This window comes from Labrus bergylta, chromosome 7 (assembly GCF_963930695.1).
Source record: "Labrus bergylta chromosome 7, fLabBer1.1, whole genome shotgun sequence".
Taxonomy (NCBI): Eukaryota; Metazoa; Chordata; class Actinopteri; order Labriformes; family Labridae; genus Labrus; species Labrus bergylta.
The window spans coordinates 18,864-46,249 of NC_089201.1; the positions used below are offsets into that span (position 1 = coordinate 18,864).

Genomic DNA, 27,386 nt, shown 5'->3' on the forward strand with positions numbered 1-27,386 from the left:
GCTTTTTGTAACATAACAATGAGTAAGGTCTTTTTACCTGCTCTTTTGTAATGTTAACAGACAAAAGAGTAAGGTATTTTACCTGCTTTTTGTAAAGTGTCTTGAGATAACACTTGTTATGATTTGACGCTATACAAAATAAATTGAATTGAAAATTGAAATTGAATTTGTATAAATTCACACGCTGCAGATGAAGCAGCGGGGTTAAGTCTCTTGCCTATGGACACATCGGACATGTGGCTGCAGGAGCTGGGGATCTAACCTTGGATCTTGGATCTTCCGGCTGAGGCGACCGTCTCTACCAACTGAACCACAGCCGCCCCAATGATGTTTCAAAGTAAAGACGCAATTCACTGTAACATTAAATTATAAAAAAATCTGATTTTTTAGAAATGCTTTTACTTATAATAGATATCGTACAAACCATGTTCCCACCCACCACCTATGCCAACAGACTTCCTGTTCATTTGTCAATTATAAACACCTGATCTTACCACCTCACCAATTAACCCCCACCATCTGTGATCACCATCTAGTGTCTAAATTAAGTAAAGAAACATATACACACAATACACACTTAATTGGCTCCTACAATAAAGATTAAACCTCCTTTAAGTGTTTACTAATATTAAGAGCTAAATGCATTGACATGGTGCTACAGCATTAAAATAGTCATTTTGGGCCTTATTCTACTTCTGAGGGGTTATAATTGTGAAATGCTTTATTAATCCCTGAGGGAAATAATAATCAGTGATGACCAAGTTTGGAGACAAGACAACAATCACTGAGCTGGCATGAAAATCATCTGTGGGTTGCACCCATTTGAATTGATAAATGTACTCAGAAGGCTAGTATATAAAATAATTAGTTTAACACTTATTGTGAGTCAATTTTAGTGTGGACCATTGGTTTCTAAAAATATATTTTGGGCCATTTTTGCCTTTATTAGACAGAACAGCTGAAGAGAGAGAAAATGCTGGGAGGAGAGAGTGGGGGACGACATGCAGGAAAGGGCAGAACCTATGGTCGCTGTGACGACGGCTATAGACTCCTGCGTACATGGGGTGCACGTAGTAACCACTTGGCTTTCCAGCACCTGAGAAGTAGTGATGTCGTGTCCTGCAGACACAACTGAGAGTGCATTATGGAGTTGAATTATTCTTCTGGACACACATTTTGATGGCACATTTCTAAATCACCAGGCCTTGTTCTCTGCAGGTATATTTTCACTTTTTATAATGACACATAGTACAGTCAATCATAGTGACAGGCCGGTCTGTTAGCCCGTATTGATAATAGCCACAATAAAAGAACAAACCATCACATTAGACTCCTGTTTAATGACGCTTTTATTCATACAGGATCATAAGATACAAAGAGCTGATCACATATCGTACAGATGTTTCAATGGAGTAAATACAGGTGTACCACCTTGTGCAAAAGGCGGCGCTACTTGTGACTAGATGACAACAGATCCAGACAGCAGGAAACCATCCACACACAGACACACGAAACCCTCAAACTACTCCTTTATTTCCTACATCATGTTTCATAGTAGCCACCTGGATGTTTGTTGTTAGATCACTAAAGTGGTCTTTAATCCTATGTGTTGGTTCATATTTTGTTTGCAGAGTTCTGGCACAATAGCAGACAGTGGTACGAGTTTAAGCTTCACAATCCACTGAGACAGTCTGATATGTGCTTTTTCAGCTCACTAACTGCAGCTTCAGAGTTGTTTCTGTTCAGCAGCAGACCAGTGAACTGTTCTCATCTCAGCCTCAAACACCACAGCGAAACCCATCACCAGGCGCCAGGCGGTGTCACTACTGAAACGTCCTGTCTGAACCCGTGGCGTTTTGATCAGGACGCGTTTGCTCCTCAAAGCTGTTTTCTTAACAGTCTCTACATTTCCATCCCTGCAACAGAAACCTCTTTTTTTTTTTCTCTCAAAGACAGAGCTGCAGACACCTTAACCATAGCAACAAGAAGGAAACCGTTTGAGGAGAAGGGAGCTGTGTTGAAGTAAATGTAAACCAACAAGAGCTGTGATTTTCCTTCTCTCTTTCACAGTGTCTTCTTTTACAGCTGGAGATGCTGCATGGGTTTTCCTTTTTTTTTTTTTTTTTTTTTTTTTTAACTCTACCAGGCCACGAATAGATCAAAATTTCGAATGTTTTGTTAATTTCAGTTCATTAAAATGGTGCTGACCGATATTTAATAAATAGGTACTAAAATGTAAAGTACAAAAGAAAGGAAAGAAAACCACTTAATTTCCCCTGATAATTATTTAAAATATTAGTTTTTCTCTGAATTTGAAGAACTATACTTTTCTCATATCTGTACGCTAAAATTTAAGCTACAGCCGTGAGACTGTTAGCTTAGAATACGAACAGCTAGCTTTTGAGAGTTTAATAGCATTTTATGGACTCCTTAACTCACTGGTTAATATGGTTTATCTTATTTGTGTAATTTACACACACACAGAAGTATTAAAAAAATTACTTTCACTTTTGGGATATGTGCCACACCGTGTATTTACCAGTAGCTGCTTCTAACTGGCTAGCTGATTTTCTGTCCCTGTTAAGCTAAGCTATCACCTAACTGTCTGATAATGACCACACGTTTACTCCGGTTGTATAAACCTTCCTCCCTAACTCAGCTAAATAACACATTTCCAAGATGTCAAACTATCTCTTCACATATACAAGGGAATGTAAAAACCAAAATGTGCCTTCAGAGTGAAACATCAGCGTTTTCTAGCCTGGACAGGTGTGTTTCCATATGGACGCCCAGTAGAGACGTGCATTCATACATTTTATTTATCTCCTTTTTCCTCTTACAACAACTTTAAACCAGCTGTTTTTCTCAATATCAAGAGAAATTAACTTGTTATCAGAAGGAAGCCAGCATTGTAATCTCCAGATAACAAGATAATAAATTTGAAATCTCAAGGAAACACATTTGCTCATCACTGGAGTTAAATTAAATGTATGGCTGTATGTCCACTTAGGGCTTCCGTACTTTTAGACTGTTTTGGTTTCGAAACTCATTCTGCATAATATCCAATGAAAAGTGAAATATTTCAAGTTTAAGTTTTCACATTTAACTACTGTTATTTCCAGCACAGATCTTTGTTCACTATCAAAGTTCCCTACACAGCAGAAAAACAGAGACAGTGTGACCTATAAACGTGTGCTCCCAATTATTTAAAGACTCGTCTCCAGATGAGAAAGAAGACGTGTACTGGGTCAGCAACAGGAGGAAAGACCTACTTTATGTCTGAAAAGCTCCAGAGAACACGCTCAAATCTGTGACGAGCACCATAGGAGGAAAAAAAACCCCTCTAATTTAGGGGAACTCACAGCAGAGGGGGGGAGGGGTCACCCTGCTCCTGTCTGCTCCTGTCTCCAGCTGTGAGATATAACAGAGTAAATGCTGGAACAGAATAAGGGTCTGGATTCTTTGTCAAATCTTTCAACCCACAGCTTGGCTGCATGAACAGGATGTGACTGTGTTATATTCCTACCAGTTGATTCCAAAAATGAAACACATTAATTTTGAAGCAGGAAGAAGAAACAAACATTAAAAACACAGGAACCACGTTAGCTGACCACTCCATAAAAACAGTGAACCATGTTAACAGCAGTTCACTGATATGTCTACACACTTTGTCATCATCAATCGCTGTTAAACTACAGTCACGCTGTTTTTATTTTAAAACTAAAGCATAAAGATACGACAGGTACCTGTAACTTTCAGCATCAGTCCGGCAGCTGACCCTCTTTCCTGCCATGTCACTATACATGATCTAGAAAAAAAGCATAAATGTCTTCAAACTACACACGATATGCTCAGAAAAGTAGCAAATGTCCTAATGAGTCCACAGCAAGTCACTCTGCATCACGAGTTAACAGCCTCTCTGTAGCCTGCAGCCATCTTTAAAAAAACAACATCAGTGTACAAAGCAGTAAGAAGTGAAGAGCGGGAGGCGTCTGCACCCCGAGCAGAAGGCAGACAGTGTGTGTAGGTGTGTATCTGTGTGTGTGTGTGTGTGTGTACAGCTCAGAAGGCACAGCTCTCAGCCAGAAGACGTGTGTGTGTGAGTGTGTGTGTTAGTGGCTAAAAATATGCCAAGGTGGCAGGTGTGTGTGTTGCCGATGGAGCAGCTGTAGGTGGGAGGCGTTCAGCAGCAGCAGGACAAGGCACAGAAGCATGAATGTGTGTGTGTTTGTGTGTGTGTGTGTGTTTGAGTGTTTGACAAAAGAGAGAGAGAGAAACACAAACAGTATGTCCAGATTCGGGCACTACATCATCATATCATGTCAGTTATGTGCAAAGATGGACAAACACAGTGAAAGCAACAAAAAAAAGAAAAAGAAAGAACAGTGGCAACACATGAGAGCCCAGAGTGGTTAAATGAAATCCTCAAAAGTTTGTTCAAATTAAATACAATAACTCAATCAATACAGGAGGAACAGTTCTTCACATCGCCTGCGGGGGGCAGAATGACGCCCCGACTCCTCCACATGTGTGTCATCTCAACAAGAATGGGTTTTTACATGCTGTGTGGTGACATCCTTCACTTTGAACGACACACAGAGTTTCTCTTCTCACACATAAACATATGTTATTTTCACATTAAACTTCCAGCAGCTGGCACTCATGGTTCCTATGCAGCTTCTCTTCACCACGTTTTAGTCGGCAGATTGGTTTTTCATAATGAGTCACTGGAACGATACACAGACTCCTGAGAGGAAAACAACCTTGGAGAAGTTCTGAGTCAACTCTAAGTTTGAACTAGTTTCTGAGTTTTAAAGGAGCATCAAAGACCCTGAAAACATAGTTTTCTGTGCCTGCTTGTTACTGTTGGGATATTACGTAAAAAATACAAAAGTTTTGTTAACTTCTGTGAAAATGTTCTTCATGGATTTTGTCTCATACGTCTGTGCTCGTATTAGTGATTCAAAGTGGGCGGGACTAAGCTGTCTAAGCGGGGCTTAGACAGAAAAAACTTGGTTAGACCAATTCTAATACACTTGAAGTTGTGAATGTTTTTTAAGCCATACCTGGAAACAATTAGTGGCATGGAAGGACAAGCATTCAATCGTTCATTATCATCCACTGTTATTAAACTACACCACAGACTGTAAATATTAATGCACCAGGCCTGAGTGATGTCACCCATCTGTTACTGCGGGGGGGCTTTGGAGTCCCATTGATGGTGGTCGTCATGCTGGAAATGCTGACTCACCCTAGCAGTGGTACATGCATTAAAAAATAAAAAAGTGCTCCATAGCACTAATAGTGGTCAAACAGTCTTCAGGGCACCTTTAAATCTGTACTGTTGCTTATTTGGGAATATTTTTGTGTCATTTTTGCTGTAATAGATAGAACAGAAACTGGAGGATGACATGCTGCAAAGGTGTGGAGGGTCAAAGTTGGACCCTTCTATAAATCAGGCACATGCTGAGCTAAACCGGCACCCTGTTGAGAAATATGTAATATAATTTAGACATGTTTAAAATTCATAATTACGTTTTAAGAAGTAATTGTATTTTGACTTTCATTATTGTAACTGACATAACTACTACGGTAATTTGAAGTTAGTTTGGAAGGTGAGTTTTTGATCATGAGGTATCTACTGAGACATTATTACTCGTCAATTACCTTTCAAATCAATACATAACTACATACGTCTCGTATACATTTTTTACAATATTTTGAAAGACCTGCGTAAGAACCATGAGCAGTCTTTGTAAGACAACAGCTGCATCTTGAGAAACACTTTCCTTCCTCTCTGTGGCACACATTTCTTCTCTTACAGCCTAGCACCTCTTCCCTCACTGATATGGAGGCTGTAAATGTGTATATGGGTCAAATGTGATGATAGAAAATCATGTTAAGAACAAAGACTGTGGCACCTGGGTGGAAAAGATGATCCAATATGAGTAAGTGTAAACTCAAACAGTACCTGAAACTAACACTGCAGTCTGAAGGGAGATATGCAAACAGTGAGAAAATCAGAACAAACAGTGCAGATGATGCGGTCCAGAGGTGGAGTCTAAGGCGTCTGGTGGCTCCGTCCCCTTAAGACTGAGCTGAATTTTTAATTGGCTGAGCAGGGACTAGGGCAAGTGGTTAATGAAGCCGATCTACTGACAGGTAGAGGAATTCCCAGATCCAATGGGATTTACTCTCACCCAATCATCTGAGCTTTAATCAGGAGCCAAACGCTCCGGACAGTCTCTGACTCCTCTGGGATCCGGGGAGTCAGGCTGGAGTTTCAGTCGGGGCAAAAAAAAAAAAAAGCAAGAGCGAGATCTTTTTAAACTTCAGTCCCAAACCAAAGTGGTTAACCCAGTTCAGTTTGTATTTCACTCTAGCAAGCTGAGGAACCAACGTCTTTCTGTTTCATCATTAAAAACACAGGAGAAACTTAATGCATTTCTCATGCTGCCTTTAGTCAGACTGGTTCTTCACGCTCGAGCTCTACAGTCCTCCTCTCCCAAAATAGACTCTGACAGACCACATGGGGATTAAACTCTAGTCCAGAAACCAGCATGCCTCCTTCCAAACATGAAATCCCAGGAGATGGACTTTTTGGCCTCATTAGAATCTGATGCAGCCAAACCTGCGCTCCCCATGAACACTTCTTCTCCTCGTGCCGGGATGAGTGAATAAAGACTGAAGCAAAGCTCTACACAAGCTGAGGCTCAGGCCAGTGCTGCAGTGGGCCTTCTGAGTCAGAATGGCAGAAACAGTCGAGGCCCTGCATAGCTGTGGTACTGACCTGGAGGGGGGAATTTAGAGGAAAGTCATACGATATAAACTCACAGCATCACCTTCCGTCTTATAAGCAACCATTTCACATCCCGTCATAGTCCGACAAGGCCCCTGTCACACTGTCATCTGAGGCAGAGCTCACATGAAGTGGAGTTATGACGGAGAAAAGGGGCAACGTGTCAACGTGAGGGTTTTTGCCTCATGCAATGTTTGATAGGAAGAAATCTTTCTAAAAGGAGTCATGGCCCCGCGTCCTGTAGGAGACGGGAACTCAGCCCTTCAGTCTTCAAATGCCAACAGTACGCATCTGATAGCACTGCAATTAGTGTCCATAGTGTCCATGCTGTTTGCTGTACAGTGCTGACATCCATCCACAGCTTAGAGGAGAAATAGATACATTTATGGTGTTCCTTTTCTGTGGCCGTTTTATAACTTTGGGATCTTCTGACAAGGGGAATTTGCATGTGAGATTTTCCCCTCTCTGGCTTCCTCTGTGCAGTATTTCTGTGAATTGGTTTAGTTTTCTATTTCTCCAGCTGTCCCATCTCTTCTCTCATCCTTAAACATACTCTCACAGAGGAAAACCTTGAGAAAAGAGTCTGTTTGTTCCCCTTGTAAATGTAAGGCTCAACACCTACTCTAACATGAGTTTGTTTCATCTACATGCTCCTTGGTCCTGGTTTTTTGTTGAGTGAGTGTACACCATGTTCTCCAATCAGCGCCTCTGGCTACCTCCCGAAGATGAGGGGAAATGAATGGGATTATATTTTTTGGTACCATTTTGTGCACAGTTTGTCCTGCCTTCTGAGAGCATTTGGTTAACTTCAGCTGGGAAACCCAAAACTGGTGCAGGTACAGTTAAGAAAGCCAGAATACAAACACATCGCAAGCAGCTTCTACAGTATCTGCTGCTGTACCAGGTGTTGAAAACATTAGATATTATATTAATGTGCTGGTTATTTCCCGGGGAACACAGTGATTTTGCCGGCCTTGGCCAGCCGCTGGATGATCTGAGCTTCATAGTCTGCATCGTGAACGCCGGTCTTTCTGAACTCTCCGGAGTAGCGGTTCTGCTCCCAGTAGTGGTGCCAGTTTCCTCGACTGTCCGCCCCGAATCCAAACACGTTCACCTAGAGGAGAGTGCAGAAAGAAGTGTGTGTGTGTGTGTGTGTGTGTGTGTGTGTGTGTGTGTGTGTGTGTGTGTGTGTGTGATGATATGATGTAAGGATAGTCTCAGCATGATGCAAATGTTTCACAGTGTTTTGTAAGAAGCTGACCTCATCACAAACGTGCAGGGCGAAGAAGAGCACCAGCATGCCAGTGGAGGGGTAGCGCCCATGATGTCTGGTCCAGCGGTCGTGTATGTATTTAAAGAACGCTGGGTTGAAGATCTGAACCTGGTGGTGTAAAGAGAAGCACAGAAAAGATCAGAAAAATTAACTTACAGCTACAAAAGTAGAAAAGAAGTATTTTCCTCCTTTTTTTCAATCCCTTGTTCTCTGTTATCCCACAGCGTTCTGCCTGCTGCGCACCTGAGCGCAATTTGTGCCCAGAGAGGAGGAGGGGTAGAGAGAGAGGGTGGGAACACACACACACGCATTATGTGGTGAGGTAGACGGAGGTCAGTGCTCTCAGAGAGGAGATATATTAAAATATCATTCAGAGGGCTCCTTCACTCAGGCAGAATCCAAAGAAAGTACTGGAGCGCACAAATCACTGAAGGCAAATTTATTAAGATGCATAGGACTACGATTTGGAAACACTGGTTCTTCCTCAGAGTCAACGTTTTGAATCGTAAGTGATTCGTGTGCTCCAGTGCTATCTTTGGATTCTGCCTCTGTGAAGGAGTCCTGTGAATTATGATGTGGTGAGGATCGGGCTTCATTTGTCCTCTTACACTCCTCTATTTTCTCCTCCAAGCATCGCAGCTGCGATGTAAAGTTTCCATCAAAAGTCACTTACCCCATTCATACACATTCATACACCACTGATGAAGCAGCGGGAGCAACTTACGTGTCTTGCCCAAGGACACATCGGACATGTGACTGCAGGAGCTGGGGATCAAACCCTGGACCTTCAGGTTGAGAGGCGATGGACTCTACCAACACCCAGTTTAGTAGGAAGTGCTGTGTACGACTGTCAAATGCAGCACTTTTCAGTTTTTTGTTTCTCCTCAGCTAAAGCCTCAATTTGTTCAGGAAGCTGTAACATATTTGGGGGCTCGTTTTAAACATATTTCACATCGGCTTTTCTCATGGAGGATTTCTCTAAAACACTTTGTGCTATTGAGATGGCTTTTTGTTTTGTTTTTCTGCTTCAGCATTGTAGATGTGCATCTTTTTGTCTTTAGTGCAATACAAACACTTTGTTTTGCTGCGGTGCCTCACACTTTATGTTTGGAACAAAATCTAAGTTGTCCTGAATTCAGTTTAACAGCGCTCACTCAAATGATTTACACGGTAATACAGGCAAAATAACCTCATGCAATCACGGCTGCTGCATATTCAAAAGGTCCAACAAAAGAAGAAAAGATTTTGCTGAGTTAAATTCAAAACCCCTCGGGAGGTTGTGATGGCTGTGAAAGATTAAAGGCACTAAGAGCACCGTTAACCAAATGAATAGTAATTACATATGAATCATCTCCCCCTCCAGGTGATAGTCAGGCCCAATAAACCCAATAAAGCGCTGTAGGCTGCTTGGAGAGCCACAGTGGAGAAGAGAATCTTACAAATCTATATTTCTGGGTCGACTCCAAAGATGCCGTGTTTCTGACCAGGTGAAGGGAGGGATTAGTGTGACTTTTTGATTTTCAAGGATTAAAGATCGAACAGAAAATTATGAAAACAAAGCAAGAGTTTTTCTCACTGTAATCCATCAATAATGGTGATGGGGGGGTCACTGCATGTGTGTGTATGTGTGTGTGTGTGTGGGAGTGTGTGTGTGTGTGTTTGTGGCTCTGTATGTGAGTGTGTGAGACTGGCAGAGAGTAATTGCAGTGAAAGCAAAAAATAATACACACCTTGTCTTTATCTACACGGAGGAACTGCTTTACTGGAGCGTACGTACTGATGGAGAGAGAGAGAGAGAGAGAGAGAGAGAGAGAGAGAGAGCGAGAGAGAGAGACAGAGAGACAGAGAGAGAGAGAGAGAGAGAGAGAGAGAGAGCGAGAGAGAGAGACAGAGAGAGAGAGAGACAGAGAGACAGAGAGAGAGACAGAGAGAGAGCGAGAGAGAGAGACAGAGAGAGAGAGCGAGAGAGAGAGAGAGAGACACAGAGAGAGAGCGAGAGAGAGAGAGAGAGAGAGAGAGAGAGAGAGAGACAGAGAGAGAAAATTTGATTTAATACATTTAATCAACTCTTCATGTGATGCTGCAGCTGTGAATTCTGGATGATTGACAGCTGACAGATTGTTACGGCCCCATGACTCTCTGACTCCTTGTCACTCTACTGAGTGTGTGAGTGTGTGTGAGTGTGTGTTTGTGTGTGTGTGCCCACAAACTATACTTGTGTGTTGTGGTCTTTTAAAAAAGTTATTCTGGATCCAAACAGTCATGCCCCTGCACCGTGGGCACTCTATGTTCAGTGTATGTTTTTTGTGCCCCCACATATGTGTTAATCCGTGTTTATGCATATCTGTGTGTGTGTGTGTGTGTGTGTGAGTGTGTGTCCCCCTTCTTACAATCGAATCTGTCCGGTGGACAGGGCGCTGGTGATCCAGACTAGATCCAGTGTTTTGAAGGGAACCAGGACGAAGCTGACGTTTGCCGCCAGGTTCTTGGCGCTCTCTGGATACATGAAGTGGTGAGTCGTCTGGCTGCCGGCATCTTCTTCGTAGCCCACCGTGGGGGCCAGGTTTATCCTTGAAACAAGAGAGGAATGCATTACTCAGGGGGGCTGTGCTTTGTTAGCAAACAACATGTGTGGCATCCACTTTCAAACTGTGGTCACAAACCTATAAAAAGAAATGTTTTCAAATCTCGTGCTGAGTTGTCAGACTGATTCATTTTGTCTTTTTAGAAAATTGTTACATTTTGCAGGAAGCTGTGAACATATCAGTGACTCAAACAACTGACTGTTTCATTTTGGAGAGGACCTCACAGTTTTTCTCCTCCCAGGTAAACTACCTCCTTACCTGACTTAATATCCTCTCTATAAACATTTCAAGTCATTCAACATATCTCAAAACTACTGTGAAAATACAGAGTGAAGAGAAAATGGAGAAAGACTGCTTTGAGTGTTGCTGCACCCATTATATGGAATAACTTTCAGAGGACAGCTAAGCGGCGCTCTCTTGTTTCATACAGCGTTTTAAAGAGCCAGTGTCTGAACTACTTAGGGAAGGAAATTGCAACTGTTTTAAAATGTGAAATCATTGAAATGTACATGCTTCAGTGTCTATGCTTTTATTTTTAACCGTTTATATTTGTTCTGTTTTTATTTTTGTATTGATGCAGGGCAACTCTAGAAAAGAGACCTCATCCTCAGCGGGTCCTCCCTGCTAAAATAAAGGATATAAAAAAAGAAATTAAATAATTCTTTCTTTCTTTGATCTTTTAAAAATGTTATTTTGTATTTATTGTCATATATTTGCTCGATATCGCATGTTGATGAACGTTCTTAAAGTGATTCATGGTTTAACACTTTGAAGTGCTTTATGAATGAATGATGCTCTATAAATAAACTTGTCCTGCCTCGATGTGGCATCTTTGTTTAAAATTTTAACTGATGTGGAAGTAACCTTTAACTGCATTTCTTCTAATGGCCAACAGGAAGCGACACCACAAGAAGCAAGAAGAAGAGTGATTGTGAAGAAGAGTGATTGTGAAGAAGCAGAGGAGGAAATGATCCTTTTTCTGTTCATTTTGTACCTCAGTAAGACTTCTTCTACGCAGCATTATGTTTATTTATTTATTTATTTTTAAAGATTTATTTTGGGCTTTTCGTGCCTTTAATGCAGAGAAAGGACAGTGGATAGAGTTGGAAACCAGAGAGAGAGAGCGGGGAATGACATGCGGAAAGGGGCCACGGGTGAACCCGGGCCTACCGCTCGAAACGAGAGCCTCAACACATGGGACGCGCACACTAACCATTGCGCCACCAGCGCGCCCCATTATGTTTATTTTTGACCTAACTTATTGACAGTGTATGAATTCATGTAGCTTCAACAAGTCTCAGGACAGAGAGTTTTCATGACGCACTTTTTATGCTATAATATCAAAGTCGATTTTTTTCTTGTGTAACTTTAAGTCAGACAGTAAGTGAGCCGCTCAGCTCTGTCTGTGTTCTTCAGACTTTTGTACAGTGGGTCTGACTCACTGTCTGAAGGGAGTGAACAGTTTATATAAAACAGGAAAACGCACCTGAAGAAAAAAAAAAAAGGCACCGCATATATCCGTCCATATGTCTGAAAACAAAACAGATGTTTGTTCTGACATGAGGAGAGAAAGGCCGACAGACAGGAGGTGGGTGGTGCGGCTCTGTGATGATTGTTGCCGGCCAAAGCTCGTTTGAAACACAAATGAGAGCTGGTTGTTAGAGGCTGCCCACACAGGTCCGCTGAGAGAGTACCACTAATGGATGCTAATTCTGGTTAGCACACAGAGACGCACCAAATACTTGTCATTCCTGCTTGAGGCTTTTTATGCAGCAACACACACACACAGACCGTGCACAGAACAACATATAGCTGTGTGTTCATGCCAGCTGACAACAATCAGGCTCTGTGATTCAGTGCTGCTGCACGACGCTAAGCAGACAAAGGGATTTATGTGCACTGTCTCTGCACGGGTGTGTATGTGTAGGACACAATCTATACGTTAAAGCTTCTTAGGACATAGAGCTGCCTGCGGTGACCTCACACGAGTCATGTGACCTCGCTGTCAACCAATAGGGGAGCTGAATGGATAACAGCATCACACAGTTAGGTTAAATATAGTATAAGACACCAACATCTGCTGCTGTTTTCTAATAGATACTAACGTAGCAAACGTAGAATACACAATCTATCTCTCTGTGTTGTGTGATGTTGTCTTTTCCTCCTCACATGAACTCTGTCCTCTCCAGCTGTCTCCTCCCCCCCCAGTCTAAACGCACATGTCACAGTCTGCTTCCAGCACTCTCACCTCATGATGTGGTTGTGTCCGTCGATGGTCGCCCCGTATCCCGCCCCTCGGAGGTTTCCGGAGTTTCCCACCACGGCGCAGCGCAGACAGCGTCCTGGGTCCCACGAGCCGTACGGGGACCTTCCTGGAATCACCTGTGACAAGAGAAGCTTTTATCAAAAACGAGCGCTGCGCAGATTCAAGCTACACAGGAAATTAAACACAACACACCGAAGGAGAAGGAGTCTAACATGTAGCTCGGGGCCTGATTGTAGAAACACATTCTGCTTCCCAGAGGAGGAAGACAGAATTCTTCATGAAAAATACATGAGCCCCTTCTGCCCACAAGGGAGTCAGAGTACAGGGTTTTTCAACATGCACACCTATGTGAATGCAATGCTCGTCATATTGAGAGTCAGAATGAAAAAAACATATACAGAAACATTAAAAAGAGATGATACACCTCATGACTAATAAACACAATCTGTTCCTGTCAGCCTTTGCCCAGGAGTGTAGAGTAATGACTCAGCTGATTTCAAAGTACCAGCCCTAGTGGAAAGATGAATTAATATAATATTAAATACCTGAAACAACCTCAGGAGCACCTGCTGGATACTGTGGGGTTTGAACTGGGGCTGTAACATCTAGAGAGAGAAAGAGAAGGTGTTGTCAGGGTGTGCAGTTTCTCTTCTTCAGACGAACACGATGAGACAACAGACTTTATATTCAGATGTGTTCTGAGCGCCCGTCTACATGTGCACGCACGCACTTGGCAGCATTCATGTGCAAATAAGCAGGTGGTTGTGCTTGTGCCTGCGGGTGTCTTTGTGTCAGTGTGTGTGTGTGTGTTTGTGTGTGTGTGTTGAGGTAACAGCCATGTGACAGACTGACAGGATGCAGTCAGTCTGGGCGAGTCGTGGTCGGAGGAGCAGCAGCATGGCACACATCCACTTGTCAAAGAAAGCGGAATTCTAATTAATAAAACAGTTTTTATAAATGAAATATGTCAGAGTCAGTCCACATGTCTTTCTAAGAAAGTTGACTTTTACACCGCTCTTCACCAACAACAGTGAGATGACCAGAGGTCGTACACTTCTGCTCAAAAGGAAAAAACAGAAGTGACAACAGACATGACAACAAGCATCTCCTGTATGACTGAGACAAAGACAGCTTGAATAAATAGAATAGAAGACGTCATGTGTTGAATGTTAACAGACTGAGATGAGTGAAAGAAGAGAAAAAGAGGAAGGAATATATTTGAACTATACTTCAGGTCCTGACTGTCAAAGACTTATCGTGTAAGAAACACCTCAAATGTGATGCTTTCAGTTTATTATGCGATCTATTTCTTCTTCAGCTACATGGAAAGTCCAGATAAAATGTCAAAAACATGGAGAGTAATCAAAAAAAGTGGAGAGTTGTTGGGTTTTATTTCTGTAGCAATATTCAATGAAAGTCCGTCTGAGATTCTTATCTTCTGAAATTTTAAATAGATTCATAACTTCTAAAAATCTTCTTTTTTTTTTTGCCTGATCAGTCACTCCCTGCTAAGTGATAAGGCTAGCTCTTTGACTCAGAATGACAAATGGAGCAACAAGAAATTCAGCCAGTCTCACAGTAGATCCTGAAGTATGTGCTAATTCAAAAATAGACTTTGAATCGTGAATCCAGAATCCAAAATAGATTCTGAATCGAATCGTGAGACACCCAAAGATTCCCAGCCCTAGTAGATTCAGCTCTTGTAAAGCACATGTATAGCTGCTTGTTTTCTATACATCTGTTTTAATTGAATATCTGAAACCTCATGAATTAATGACAAGCTCCTTCAACATTTAATTTAAAACATTGACCAGTGACTTAGTCTGTTGAATCATTAAATTCCCTTAAGATAAACTTGGTCAAACTACAGAAACAACTATTCTATATCTGATATTTTCTTTCCAGGTTTGCCCGTCCGCTGCCGAGCTTTTACTCTCTGTCTATTTCTGCCTGAATTGAGCAGAAATTCAAATGAAAGGTACGTTATGCTCCCTTCAGATTAAACATTGTGTTGCAACAGCCTGAAAAAGCACAGAGATTGAACTTTTATTTAAAAGTCTTTCTGACTGTCCAGCCATGGAAAACTGACTTTATGCCACAAACAGGAAAACACAGTTTTTTCAAAGGTTTGGGGACAATTTACTAAATATCTTAAGTCAGTCAGAATGTGTAATTCATAGAAAGTGTGTTATATTATTCATCATAAGATGTTTATGTATGTAAGATACATAAGAAGCATCAAGGATGTGTTTCACTTTATTATTATTTTAGTTTAAGAGGACCTTTAACTTTGTAAATGTTGTTTTGTATTTCTGAACACAAACAACAACATCAACAACAACAGTACATTAAACCAAATTCAAAGAATGGCATAATTAGATTATTAGTAAGTTAAAGGATGTTTTGTATTTATATATGATATGTCGCTCATTGCATTTGGAAATTATGTTTTGTTTTTAAATAAAGCTGGGGGCTTTTCTGTAGTATTATTATTATTTGGCTTTTTATGCCAGAGAAGGAAATCAGGAGACAGAGGGGAATGACATGCAGGAAAGGAGCCACAGGTCGGATTTGAACCCGGGCTGACCGCGGGACATAAGCACTAACCACTAGGCTACCTGCGCCCCAAGCAGTGTGCTTTAGACAGTTTTTACACCAGTAAAGACTAAATTAAATTCCAAGTATTAAAAAGGGGAAACGGTTTCAGTAAATCATGAAATCATCCTTTAAAAGCGGAGCGTTCTAGTGCAGACATCAGTCACTTCAGATCGACAGAGTGCGCGTGTTCTTACAGTAGGAACATTTGTGAAGCCACATGTTCAGAATCAAGAGTTAAAATGAGTCTATCTTTGGCTTTATATATTTATAAGTCACAGGTGGCGTTTTAGAGATCCCTGTGACTTTGATGGGTTAGGGTTAGGGTTGATGCAGTTTTTATAGATAGATGACACCCGAGCTGAGAAAGAGAGAGAATACGTTTAAACAGGAAAACAAAAAGCATTCTCCAGTTTCCACCTCTTCCAAAAAAAGCAGCCAAACATGCATTCATGGTTGTAGGATAAAGTGAGCACCTGCACAAACACGTAAAATTACCCTAAAAACACAAAGTCTCATCAGGAGCCTGGCACTCACTAAATGCTTGTTTTCGCTCTGTAACCGTCTTTTCCACTCCACCTCTCCCCCTTTCTCCCACACAGTAATCTTCATTTTGCACTCCTTTGTCACTCCTTCCGTCTTCACCCACCATCGGCCTTAATTCTCATTTCCCAACACAGATCTCATTCTCTTACAAATTCATTCACACGTCCTCTCCTGCAATCTCTGTGCCCTCATGTCTAATTCCTCCTCCTTCATTTCCCTGGCTCCCTCTTTTGTTTCTTCTCCCCCTCCTCCTCCTCCGTCTTTCTTCATCTCTTCATCTCTCTGGGACTCCTGTGCACCATGCAGCTCATCAGTGCTGATCAGAGACCCTGCCATCCTTCTTTTTACTCTCGCTCTCTTTGTTTCTCATGCTTTTACCTCTCTGCAGTTTATCCTTTCCACCTTCCCTCGCTTTCATTTCTCTTTGATCCCTCCATCTCTTTGCCTTCCTCTGTCTCTGAGTCCCTGCATGATGCCGGAGCCAGCCTGGCACGCTGCTTCACTGTTGTTCAGGGGATACTAATTTTTTGGCAGATGTTTATTTGGCAGCCTTGCTTCTTCCTCTCTGCTGTCTTGTGACTCTAAAAGTAGAACGCTTCTGGCATCTGCATTGAAGTTATATTTCAACTTGGCAGACATCCAATACTTCCAGGAGCCACTGCAGCAGATAATGTGGAGTTTTAATGTAATTACTTTTGCAACAATGTGGAGATTTGATGAAGAAGGGTGGGACCACACATGCAGATATTGTTTTATTTACCACCTGGTTACTCTGAACTAGCTTTAGCCTGCTAACAAGCTGTGTGATCTGTGAAACCTGAACAGTAATCAAGTTATATGATACAAAATTAAGCAAATGCTCTTATAAGGATATCATTCTGGTTTGCTAATTACACAGTTTAAGGTTCAATTCTAACACTAAAATATCTAAATTAATAAAAAATTGACTGAACCGATGTTATTTTCTGTTGATGTTGAGTAATTATATTACCTCTTGTATTTCAAACAGTCATCAAAGCCAGAGAAATACTTAATTGTATAGTTGTACCGGTACGTGTCGTTGCGGCCACCCTTTACAGACACAACATGTTTATTGTTGCCATGATGTAACGTCAAACACCAGGAAGCAGGAACTGTGACTGAAAACTGCTGTACTGTTCCTGTATACTGTATGTGCTGATGTGATAAAAATGTCATGTAAATTATACTCGAATACGTTACTGTAGCTCGTAGGTAAACATATTCTTCTCCTCAGGTCTGTTTCCCTCCTTCGTCTTAACTACGGTCAACTCTGAGATCATTTTCATCGTGGGTAGGGGTAGAGTAGCAGAGAGAACCACTCCGAAACTCTTAAATAACCAGATATCTTAAAATAAAACAAAATTTCTGACCTCAAAATGTAAATGTTTGTTGTCCAACCTCCTTAGGTTATTTAAAGATCACATATTCTGCAAAATACACTTTACCATGTTTTTCTAACACTAATATGTGTCTCTAGTCCGTCTACAAACCCCCCAGTTATGAGAAAAGTCCATCCTCTCCATCTTCTGCCTGCTCCACTTTTCAGAAAATGTGTGCTCAAACAGGCCGTTTGGAAATTTTCCCTTCATGACATCACAAAGGGCAGTAACCCCTCCTCCAGCTGGGTGACACTCCCACAGCTAGGTGTTTGTTCTGCACGCTGAGTCTGCCTTCTCACCATATAGGACTTAACTAAGCCCTAGCCACCCAAGCCCTTCCAGAGAGGGGGCGTGGTCAGACACAGTTCATTTACATATTTAAAGGTACAGACACAGAAACAGCCTGTTCTGAGCAGGGCTGAAATAGAGGGGTTTATAGACATGATCAAATACAGGATCAGAATGGATTTAGAACAAGAAACTCAACAGACATGTTTTTGGGGAGCTCTGAGAATTATTTAAACGGAGGAGAATATGTGACCTTTAAATGAATTAGGAAATAGAGGTAGATCAAGGGACGCAATAACAGTCAGCGATGACATTAAACAACTGTGACGAAGGATTTTTTTCCAGACGGGCTAAAAGCGAGCAATTTACTGGAGGCACTTTCACGGCTTCTTGGAATAGGGATGCCAGTGAAGTCAGCCTCCTTCACTCTTTAACAGAAAACAGTTATTTATTCTGTCTCCAGGTTCCCGATAGAAAGAGCTAAACCCCCCTTGTTCCTGATTTCTTTTCAAAGCATGTCGTTTCTTAATCAATGTTGTCCATTTCTTACATATTTCAGAATGTCTGCTATATTCCAGTTGAATAACATGCACATTTTCAGTTTATTTGGTGCAGCAGTGTTTATTTAAGTTGTTAAATTATCGAACATCTAAAAAAATTATGGTTACATGACGCATTCATGGCTGGTGTTTGTTTGAAGGAAAAAAAGAGAGAGTCTGAAACCTGGTTGAGCTGGTTAACGGCAAGGTCAGAGTGTCTTGTGCAATTGGATCTTTTGTTCCATTCGATACAGAACAACAGAGAAGCATCCCTGACAAGAAAACAGATAAACCTTCGATCAAGGTCTGGAGAGACTCGTATGATTATCCTTCTGCATTATATCTCAGTCCTCTCCACCTTTGCTTCCTCTCGTTCATGTCTCCTTGTATCTCTCTCTCCCAGTTCATCACTCCCATATTGTGGTGTGACCTAACGACTTGGCAGCCTCCTTCACTCCTGCGTTTGCAGTTTAGCTGGCCTGAGCCTACAGCTCTGAGACCGGCTCCTGGACCTGCTCCTAATGTACACCTGAGACTGGAGACTCACAGAAACACAATCAGTCAGATACACAGCTACACACATACACACTAACTAATGGAGCTTTAATGCATCCACTCCTTAGTAAAGCTCCTCCTGTCTCTCTCGTGCACCGACTCAGGAGACATTCATGTCAGTGATTACAGACATTATGGGCATTGGTTTCAGAAAAGCTCAGTGATCAAGCATGTGATGTTTCCACAACGTCATATGACTGGCACCCAGAACATGAATTATTTAGAGGATGGGATTGGTTGTAAAAGGAGAGATCTATGATTATGATGTATCACTCCCCTGTATGTTGCTGTCCTTATAATCTCACATGTGACTGACTCATACACCCAACATACACTCACAGAAAGTGTTTGATGGTGATGCATTCACTTTAAAAATAAATGATGGAATAAAGAAATCTACACATTGTAATGGAATAATATCCTGCTCAGCACAAAACAACACAGAACACTACTCATATGATATACAATTTATTACACAACTGGGTACATACCACACATATTTCTCAACATTATCAAATAACATTTGAATCTCAGAGACGCTTCTTTGTTTGTACTTTTGTTTTTCAGAAATGACCAGGACAAACATATTGACTTCAGCTGACTTGAGTGTGAATGGATAAATAGACTGAAGAAGACAATAAAGATGTTTAAATGTCAGTATCCAGATATAATTAGACCCTCCAGGTGCCAAACTTCATGTTACATTTTACTGACCATGGATTCACTTATTGCATTAAACTGCATATGTGCTCTTTTGTTTGTCTTGTTGGGAGACAGAAATGCTTCATTAAGGTCGTCATGTTGTATTCCTGATTTGTGAAGATGGTCAATTTTACAGATTATCTATTTGACCACAGCAACTAAAAGCATAACAGGAAGTGATAGTAGGAATATATTTCAATCTATATTAGACATGATGGTCTTCATCTGGACCAACATGGCTCTCAAAATCTGTCCTGTAACATATTTTACTCAGTCATGTCACGCTCATTCCTGCCATAACCACTTCATTTCCAGAGTAGACTCTCCCGACGCTGAATAACGTCCCCAGGGGACAAGTACCTACAACTTGGTCCACGAAATGGGCCAGCTCAAGGGCCACACCCTTGACCTCGTCCTTTCACTTGGCTTGTCCCTTAGTAATTTAGAGACAAAGACTTGTGTGTATCCGACCACAAGGCGATTATTTTTGATACTGCGCTACCTCATCCAGCCTCTGAGAGCCCTCCCACCTGGTCAGATCTGGAGTTTTTCATAATATCTCTACAACAAAATGCTAAGAGGCTTTCCTGAATACTCATAGCAATGAATCTGACACAGTTCCCCTTAAACACTGATTAGTTTCTCACTCGATTTAACAAAAGTGTGTGCCAGTGCTTCATTCCTCTCAAGAACATAAAAACAAAACCCAAACATTGCCTTGGCTCAATGACACAATTCTTGCAGCAACTGGAGGGCAAACAAAATGCAGATTAACCATGACATCCTCAGAAGTCAAATGCTTCACTATCAAAGGTTAGTTAAGCAGGCAAGAAATACTTTTTTCTCAGACCTCGTTTCCAAAAATAGTTTCCAGGTTATTTAACACTGTCATTAGCCACATCTGCTAAGCCCCCCCAAAGAAAAAGGTGAGCAATTTTTTATATCTATTTTAAACAAACAGTTGATATAAACAGATTCCAAATCTCAGCACAAACTTTGAATCACATGCCATAACACAAAATGTATTTCCTCGTTGCTTTTAAAGAAAATTGTCTCCAAAATGAGGCCTACAACACGATGCTCGAATGTTGTTCCAACAAAAAAATGAACATGTTTTTAATAAAGTTGCACAGGAACTGTTCCAATCTACTTTCAAACCTTTGATAGTTCAGCCTCTTTGAAAAAAGCTTGATGCAGAGTGCTGATTGCCAAGTGGTTATGTGGCGCCCCTTGTACAGAGAGGCTATAGTCCTCATCTCAGCGGCTGAGGGTTCGAATCCGACCTCGGCCCTTTACTGCATGTCACCCCCCACTCTCTCCTCCCAACTCTTCTTTTTTTTTTGATGCATCCAATTTGACTCATTTTAGACCTATTTTGAAACTGTCTTTTTTATTGAAAGTTTTAGGAAAAAGGTTTTTTGTTGTGTTGTGAACAAGATTTCCTAATTTAAACATTATTTTTGAAGACTTTCCGTTAAAGTAGCAAATGATCACCTCACAGCAGATTAAGGCAAATGCTCTGTTTAAATTATTTTAGACCTGAGCTCAGCATTTAAAAAAATAAATCATCAAATTTAATTAACAGCCTTGAAAAGTGGGTTGAAATCGCTGGCTTGGCTTTAAATTGGATTAATTTGTATATATCTGATAAGATATTTTCTGTGAATATAGGCACATCCTCCTCGTGCATAGTAGAAATCATCGGAGGGGTGCCCCAAGGCTCAATTCTCGGACCCCTCCTCTTCTCCCTCAAATGCTTCCTGTAGGTAATATTATCCCTCAACGTCATGTCCTTTTCCATAGTTATGCCGATGATACAAAGTTATGACTACCACTCACAAAATAATCATCCCAACTACCTCAACCCACTCAGAAACTGTATACAGGCCATCAGAAACTGGATGTCAAAGAACTTTCTTCTATTAAACAACAAAACAGAAATGCTAGAGGACCTACGTATTTTGTCACATTATGTAGTACCAAAAGCTAGAAATTAAGGAGCGTTTTTTTGGCAGTAACCAGTCATGCTTTTACCAGTTTAGGTGTATTGCAAAATAAAGTCATTTTTATTTTGTGCAGATCTGGAAAAGGTCACTCAATGCTTTTATATTTCATCATTTAAACTACTTAACTCTCTCTATTCCAGTGACAATCAAAATTATATCAAAAGGCTCCAGTTAATTCAAAACCTGCACTGGCTACCTGTAAGTTTTATAGTCGATTTTAAGATTTCACTGATAGCTTTTAAGGCACAGAAGGGTCTGGCTCCTGGTTATATCACTGACCTTTTGACTTTTTATGAGCCGACTCGCAGACTAAGGTCCTAAGGTAAGGCCCTATTAAGTTGTTCCACAGTTCAGGCTCAGGAGAAAAGGTGACTGTATACAGACAGGCTTTTTATAGATCATCTTTTAGTATTTTTATCCTGATCTTGAAAATGCCTGATGTGTGAAAACATGCTGATCAACATAAATTTTGAGAGTTCAATAATCAGATGAAAGAAAATCTATAGCAATTCATTGAACTACAATCATGGGGAACATTAGCTTCTAATTCACTAGAAGCAGAGAAAAACAGCCCGCATGGCACGGCTCCATCAAAAATTCAGAGATGTATTTTTCCAGTGCGTAAGCTTTCTTTTTTCATTTTGTAACGTGTTTACTCTACAATGGAATTCATCCTCTCATTAATAGCTGTTACTGGAACTGTTCTTATCAGAGCTGAATTCTTAAATTATCTTGAACAGTTGATTCAACCAAACTGAATCCAGCGACCTTATTTGGTCAAAATTCCCTGGTGTAAATGTTAGATGAATGTTTAAGTTAAATGACGTTGTTACTTACCACCCACCAGTAGTAGACATCAGACGGCAGCTGGATGTTGTCTCTGGTCCAAACAGGTGAGATATCCGGGTCGTAGCTCTCATCGAACCAATCAGAAACACCAGGGTCTCCGACGCAGCGTGGGCAGGCACATGTCCTCTGCTGCGGGGTGTCTGGTGGCGACTGCCTGTGTGCACCCACGTAGCTCGGCACCAGCTTCACCCGTCTCGACTCCTCCCAGCCCGGCGGTTCCAGGTAGTTGAAGCCGACGCCTCCACGGAGCGAGACGGAGAAGAAGAGCGAGGTGAGGAAGACGACGGCAAGTGAGCCGAGGAGGACCCAGACTCTGCGGGAACATCTCACCTTGCCTCCTTTCTCCTCCACGCCTCCTCCTCCCCCACCACCACTACCAGCTCCACTTCCTGCCGCTCCGACCGTGCCTCCATTTAGCCACGGCCTGAGCTCGGAGAGTCGGGGAGCTCCCCTGAATGGACCTCCGCCCCAAGACCCCCAGCCCCAGCGCCTCTCCCGTTGCAAAGTGGAGGACGGGATGCGGCCCCCCCATGGCCATGACCCCAAACCTAGGCCTGCCACTGTCCCTACTCCACCACCACCACCACCACCTCCTCCTCTGCCTACTCCAACCCCACGCAGCAACCACCAAGACCCGGTCAGTGTGATGGGTACAACCCCCCTGACTCACATAAAATCACTCACTACGTCAGACTGGTAAAAAACACACACACACACACACACACACTGACGGAAGACAATGTGTCAGAGTCAATTTGTCTCACAGTCAAGCTGTGCGCTCAGCGATGCTCCTACGCTTTCTCTCCGTCTCTGGCTGGAGCCTCTTCTTCCCTCTTTCTCACAGTTATGTGCTTGTCTCACATCACAAACAAGTGTTTCAACACACACACACACACACACACACACACACACACACACACACACACACACACACACACACACACACACACACACACACACACACACACACACACACACACACACACACACACACACACACACACACACACACACACACACACACACACACACGAGTCGAAGCTGAATTACACCCAGCTGTACTCTGACTGCCACGGAAGTCCTTTACCCTCAACGAGAGGTGATCCCTCCTTCAGTTGTGATTACTCTCTGCGTTCTCCACCTTTCAATCCTGTGTTTATTTTCTTCTTCTTCACTTTCTAACTTTCTCTTCTCTGGCTCCCACTCTCTCTCTCTCTTTTCCCTCTCTTTTTTTTCAGATTAATTGCAACGTCCATCTTCAGTGAAACCAAGTGCACAACGTGAATGGCTGCAGCAGGTCCTCCATGTTTCTCTCTGTCGCGCTCGACTCTAGCATTCCGATTTCTCTCTCTTTCTGTCTCTCTCGCTGCACTGAAGCGACGCAGCCAGAGAAAGCTGGCAGACTAGTTGAGAGCAGCAGAGAGAGGGAGAGAAGAAGAGAGGAGGAGGAGGAGCGGTAGAAGGGAGGTGGTCTACGCTGACCGGTGTTCCATCACATCTCTAGATACCCTAGACTCAAAACATACCTATTTTGTCACTTCTCTCCATTTCTGTAAGTTTCCACAGATATGTGAGGTGTTCTCAGGTTTTTTTTTTCCTCTCCAGGGTTACCTCACACAGCCTCTCTCCGTGTTTCACAGAGGCTCTGAGACCTGCTCGGTTTAAAAAGCTGCTGTGTCAAGTTCAAAGCACTGCACTGTTGCTGTCCCTCTCCACACTATCAGTGACACAAAGTCAAAAAAGTTGGGACTGAAAATTATAATTCTTTGGGGTAAAGGATGAAATCTTAGAGGGATGACGAGCGAAAAGAAAATCCAAATGCTCCTGATGCTGTTTCGATGATGTGCAGCTCAGACCGTCCACACGTCAGGTGTGTAGCTGTGCGTTCTGCCGACACACCGTCCACAAAAAAAGTCCAAAGAAGTCCTTTCTTTGCTCCAATCTGAAGCCATAGAGATAAAACAATAAGAACAAAACAAGATCACAGAAAATAAAAAAAAACTGTGAGGTGTAATCAAAGCATCACAAGCGGATTGTACAACTCACGTCCAATGGGAAAGATTTTTATGATGATGGTTTATCCAGAGGTGACACTGTGCTCAGAGAAGGCGACAGTGGTGGTTGTAGAGATGCCCAGAGGATGTGATGGGAGGGAAAAAAGACTAAACCAATCAGCCCCAAAATCTCATCTTCTTTCCAGCTGGCTTTTGGGAGGGCGATGGGAGGAAAGGGTGGGGGCTAGTACTGCGGCCCACAGTGCAGGAGAGTGTGTGTGTGTGTTTATTTTTGTTTTCGCTCCCTGTGATTTAATGTGTGTATGGTTTTAAGCTCGGGTTGCACACCGTCTGCCAGTTTGCTCTAATTTAATTGTGTTCTACAGCTGTGCTGCAGTGTGTGTGTGTGGGTGTGCGTGCCCTCTTGGCTTGCGGCAGAAGTTTCATGAGGCTGCAGAGCCTGAGGTGACTGCTGTTTAGCTCTAATCTCCTAAAGTGTAATCCCAGGGTAAGACCCCTGCAGCACCCACTTAATGCCAGCTGTCTGCGATGCACATGTTCATCTGATGACTGATAAAACACCTGCTTTACTCACCTGCACACACACACACACTCACTGTGATACTGCTGCATTAACAAGCAGCTCGGAAATACGTGTGAGTGTTTCTAAGGCACAAACAGCTGCTCCCTGTAGCTTTTTACTTCATGATTAAGTGTATAAGTGTGTGTGTTTGTGTGTATGTTTGTGTGCCCTTCAGGGGGTTGACAGCCATGTCTGGCCTAAAGTCTGGCTTCCTGTTCCGAGAAGAAACTGTGGAGACACAGAGAGAGAGAGAACAGACAGAATGTCATTTACTGCCATTAGCCTCATTGACCATATTGACATCTCTAATCCTCCTCTCCTTTTCCACTTTGATCCTTTCTCCCTCTTATCTCCAGGCAGACTGTTCTGGCTCACCCCAAACTGTCTCTTTCTTCAGTTTTTATTTGTCTACAGCAGCTCCTTTTTCCTCTCTGCTGCTGCTGTTTCAGTAAATATCTGCTCCATTTCTTTCCTGTTTTCATCTCATCTCACTTTGTTCTCAGTTTGTCTTTCAGAGAGTCCATCAGAACAGACAAGGTCAAACATAAAAAACCCACTTCTGCTTTGTCCTGTTTTTGTGTAGATTGATTTTTTATTGAATTCTTTCCTTTAAAAAAAATGTAATTCATTGCAGAGATGTAAATATTGAAGTAAAGGACCCAGATTGAAAGCTTCGGGCAGAGTGCTGAGCAGACCTCTCGTACAAACTGGCCTCACATCTCGAGACGATGATGCATCTGTGGGGAATATTTTGTAAGCGCTGCACAATCTGCTGCTATATTATGTATCACCACAGTGTTTATTTTGTCTACGTGTGTAAACAAGTTTAGCTTAAGTTCTCCTGATGTATTAAGGGCTGTTTATTAGGATCTGATGTCCTGCTGTTGTGATGCTTACAAAAGTGTGAGAAGTAATTCAACAACAACTGTGGAGCCAGTGTGGAGATACAAGGTTGTACTCATTCTGAAAATATCATCACTTTAACAAGACATCTGGTATTAAATTAGAGGAAGGTTATGACATTTTAAGCTTTGTCGCCATGGCGATAGAGACTGTTAGCGGATTAAATCAAAATAACAGGTGTTTTTGTTTGTTGAATGGATTACTGTGTTACTGGACAAAAGACAGAAAGTGATTCATCTTAAAATGATAAATGATAAAAAGTAAGCAGATGTTATTTATTCTCACATACTCTACTTTTATAAGTTCTAGTGTGACTGTGAGGTCTCTATAAATGACGTCTTTATTTGTGCAGCGGATGTCTTTCTGGCTGTCAGTATACAACTTTAATTTCCTAAACTTATCCGTCAAACTATTCCCATTGAATGATTGAAGAAGAGTGAGGTAAGGAAGACTGAATTAGTCAATCTTCAGGTAAATATTTTTGGGCTTGCTTGAGTTTTTTAGCACGTCCAAAGTCCAAAATGTCCAAAATGTCCAAAGATAATAATCGCTTCTGATTTGTCAGGATGCCATGCTGCTTCTCTTGCTCTAATTTGGAAGTTAAAGGAACATTTTGAGGTGATCAGAGCAGCAATGATTCTATTTTTCTCCTATATTAGTAAATAAATCAAGAGTAAAAACAATCAATAAATGAAAATAGTCTACTTTTAAGACTTTGTCTCCCCCCCCCTTTGCTTCCATTTTACAAGCCCCTTATTTTTACTTTAAAGAAACTTTAATTTTGTGTCATGCTTGGCATCCCGTGTGGACTTGACGTTACCTTTTATCTCGTCTCTGTTCTTTTTCTGTGTGGAAGTAGTATTCTGTTATAAAAAAAGATCCTCCTGCTGACTTATAATTATCAATGGTCTCACTCATGGTGAATCCTTTCAGTGAAGATGTCTAAACAAAAGCTCACTCCATGTGAACTTCAGCGCCCCAATTATTGGGACTTGCTGGTGGCGCGCCCTAACCATTGCGCCACCAGCATGCCCCATCATTACTACTCTTAAGGCCTTAAGTCCACATCATGTTACTCAGTTCGCTCCAGTTGGCCTGCATTGTCCACTCGTAGACTAAATCATTTGGATATCATATATAATACAAGTTACAGTCTTCACCATGTGACCCATTCACAAGACTTTTGTTTTGCTACCCAAAGTGCATCTTGAAATGTGTAACAGCAGCTTCAGGTCCGCTGCTCCTTCAGCGTGGAATCTGCTGCAGGAGAATTTGTGTTTGATGCCCCAAACTCAATAAAAACGTCCTCCAGAAAACTATAAGAACCAGAGTTCTTCCCTCTCTTCCAGAATTTAGGAAATAGATCTTTAGCCACTTTGTTTCGAAGTCTAACTGTTTTTAATGAATCACAGTGCATAATGTCACTGATTCTGAGTGTTTGTTGTGATTTTTGCTTGTTTTACTATGTTTGTAACCTCGACTGCATTGGGAATGAGGGAGAAT

The 27,386-nt window shown here is 41.9% G+C and overlaps 1 protein-coding gene across 1 annotated transcript; it reads right to left on the bottom strand.

Moving 5' to 3' along the window:
• Positions 1–1,331: 1,331 nt before the first annotated feature.
• On the bottom strand, positions 1,332–23,951 carry st3gal2 (ST3 beta-galactoside alpha-2,3-sialyltransferase 2). The gene is made up of 8 exons (XM_020653067.3): positions 23,930–23,951; positions 22,392–23,068; positions 13,469–13,528; positions 12,906–13,039; positions 10,463–10,642; positions 9,803–9,848; positions 8,061–8,180; positions 1,332–7,913 (listed from the first exon to the last, which is right to left on the bottom strand). The coding sequence occupies exons 1-8, from the start codon at positions 23,949–23,951 to the stop codon at positions 7,740–7,742; spliced, it is 1,413 nt and encodes a 470-aa protein (XP_020508723.3). The 3' UTR covers positions 1,332–7,739.
• Between the last annotated feature and the right edge of the window lie 3,435 nt (positions 23,952–27,386).

What these genes read in the sequence shown, in the direction of transcription:
- st3gal2 (XM_020653067.3), bottom strand. Translation starts at nt 23,951, where the DNA reads ATGGAGAGAAGTGACAAAATAG. An exon ending in TGCTCCTGAGGTTGTTTCAG is followed by an intron (nt 13,040 to 13,468) that starts GTATTTAATATT and finishes CTCTTGTCACAG; the next exon opens with GTGATTCCAGGAAGGTCCCC. An exon ending in GGACACAACCACATCATGAG is followed by an intron (nt 10,643 to 12,905) that starts GTGAGAGTGCTG and finishes TCTTGTTTCAAG; the next exon opens with GATAAACCTGGCCCCCACGG.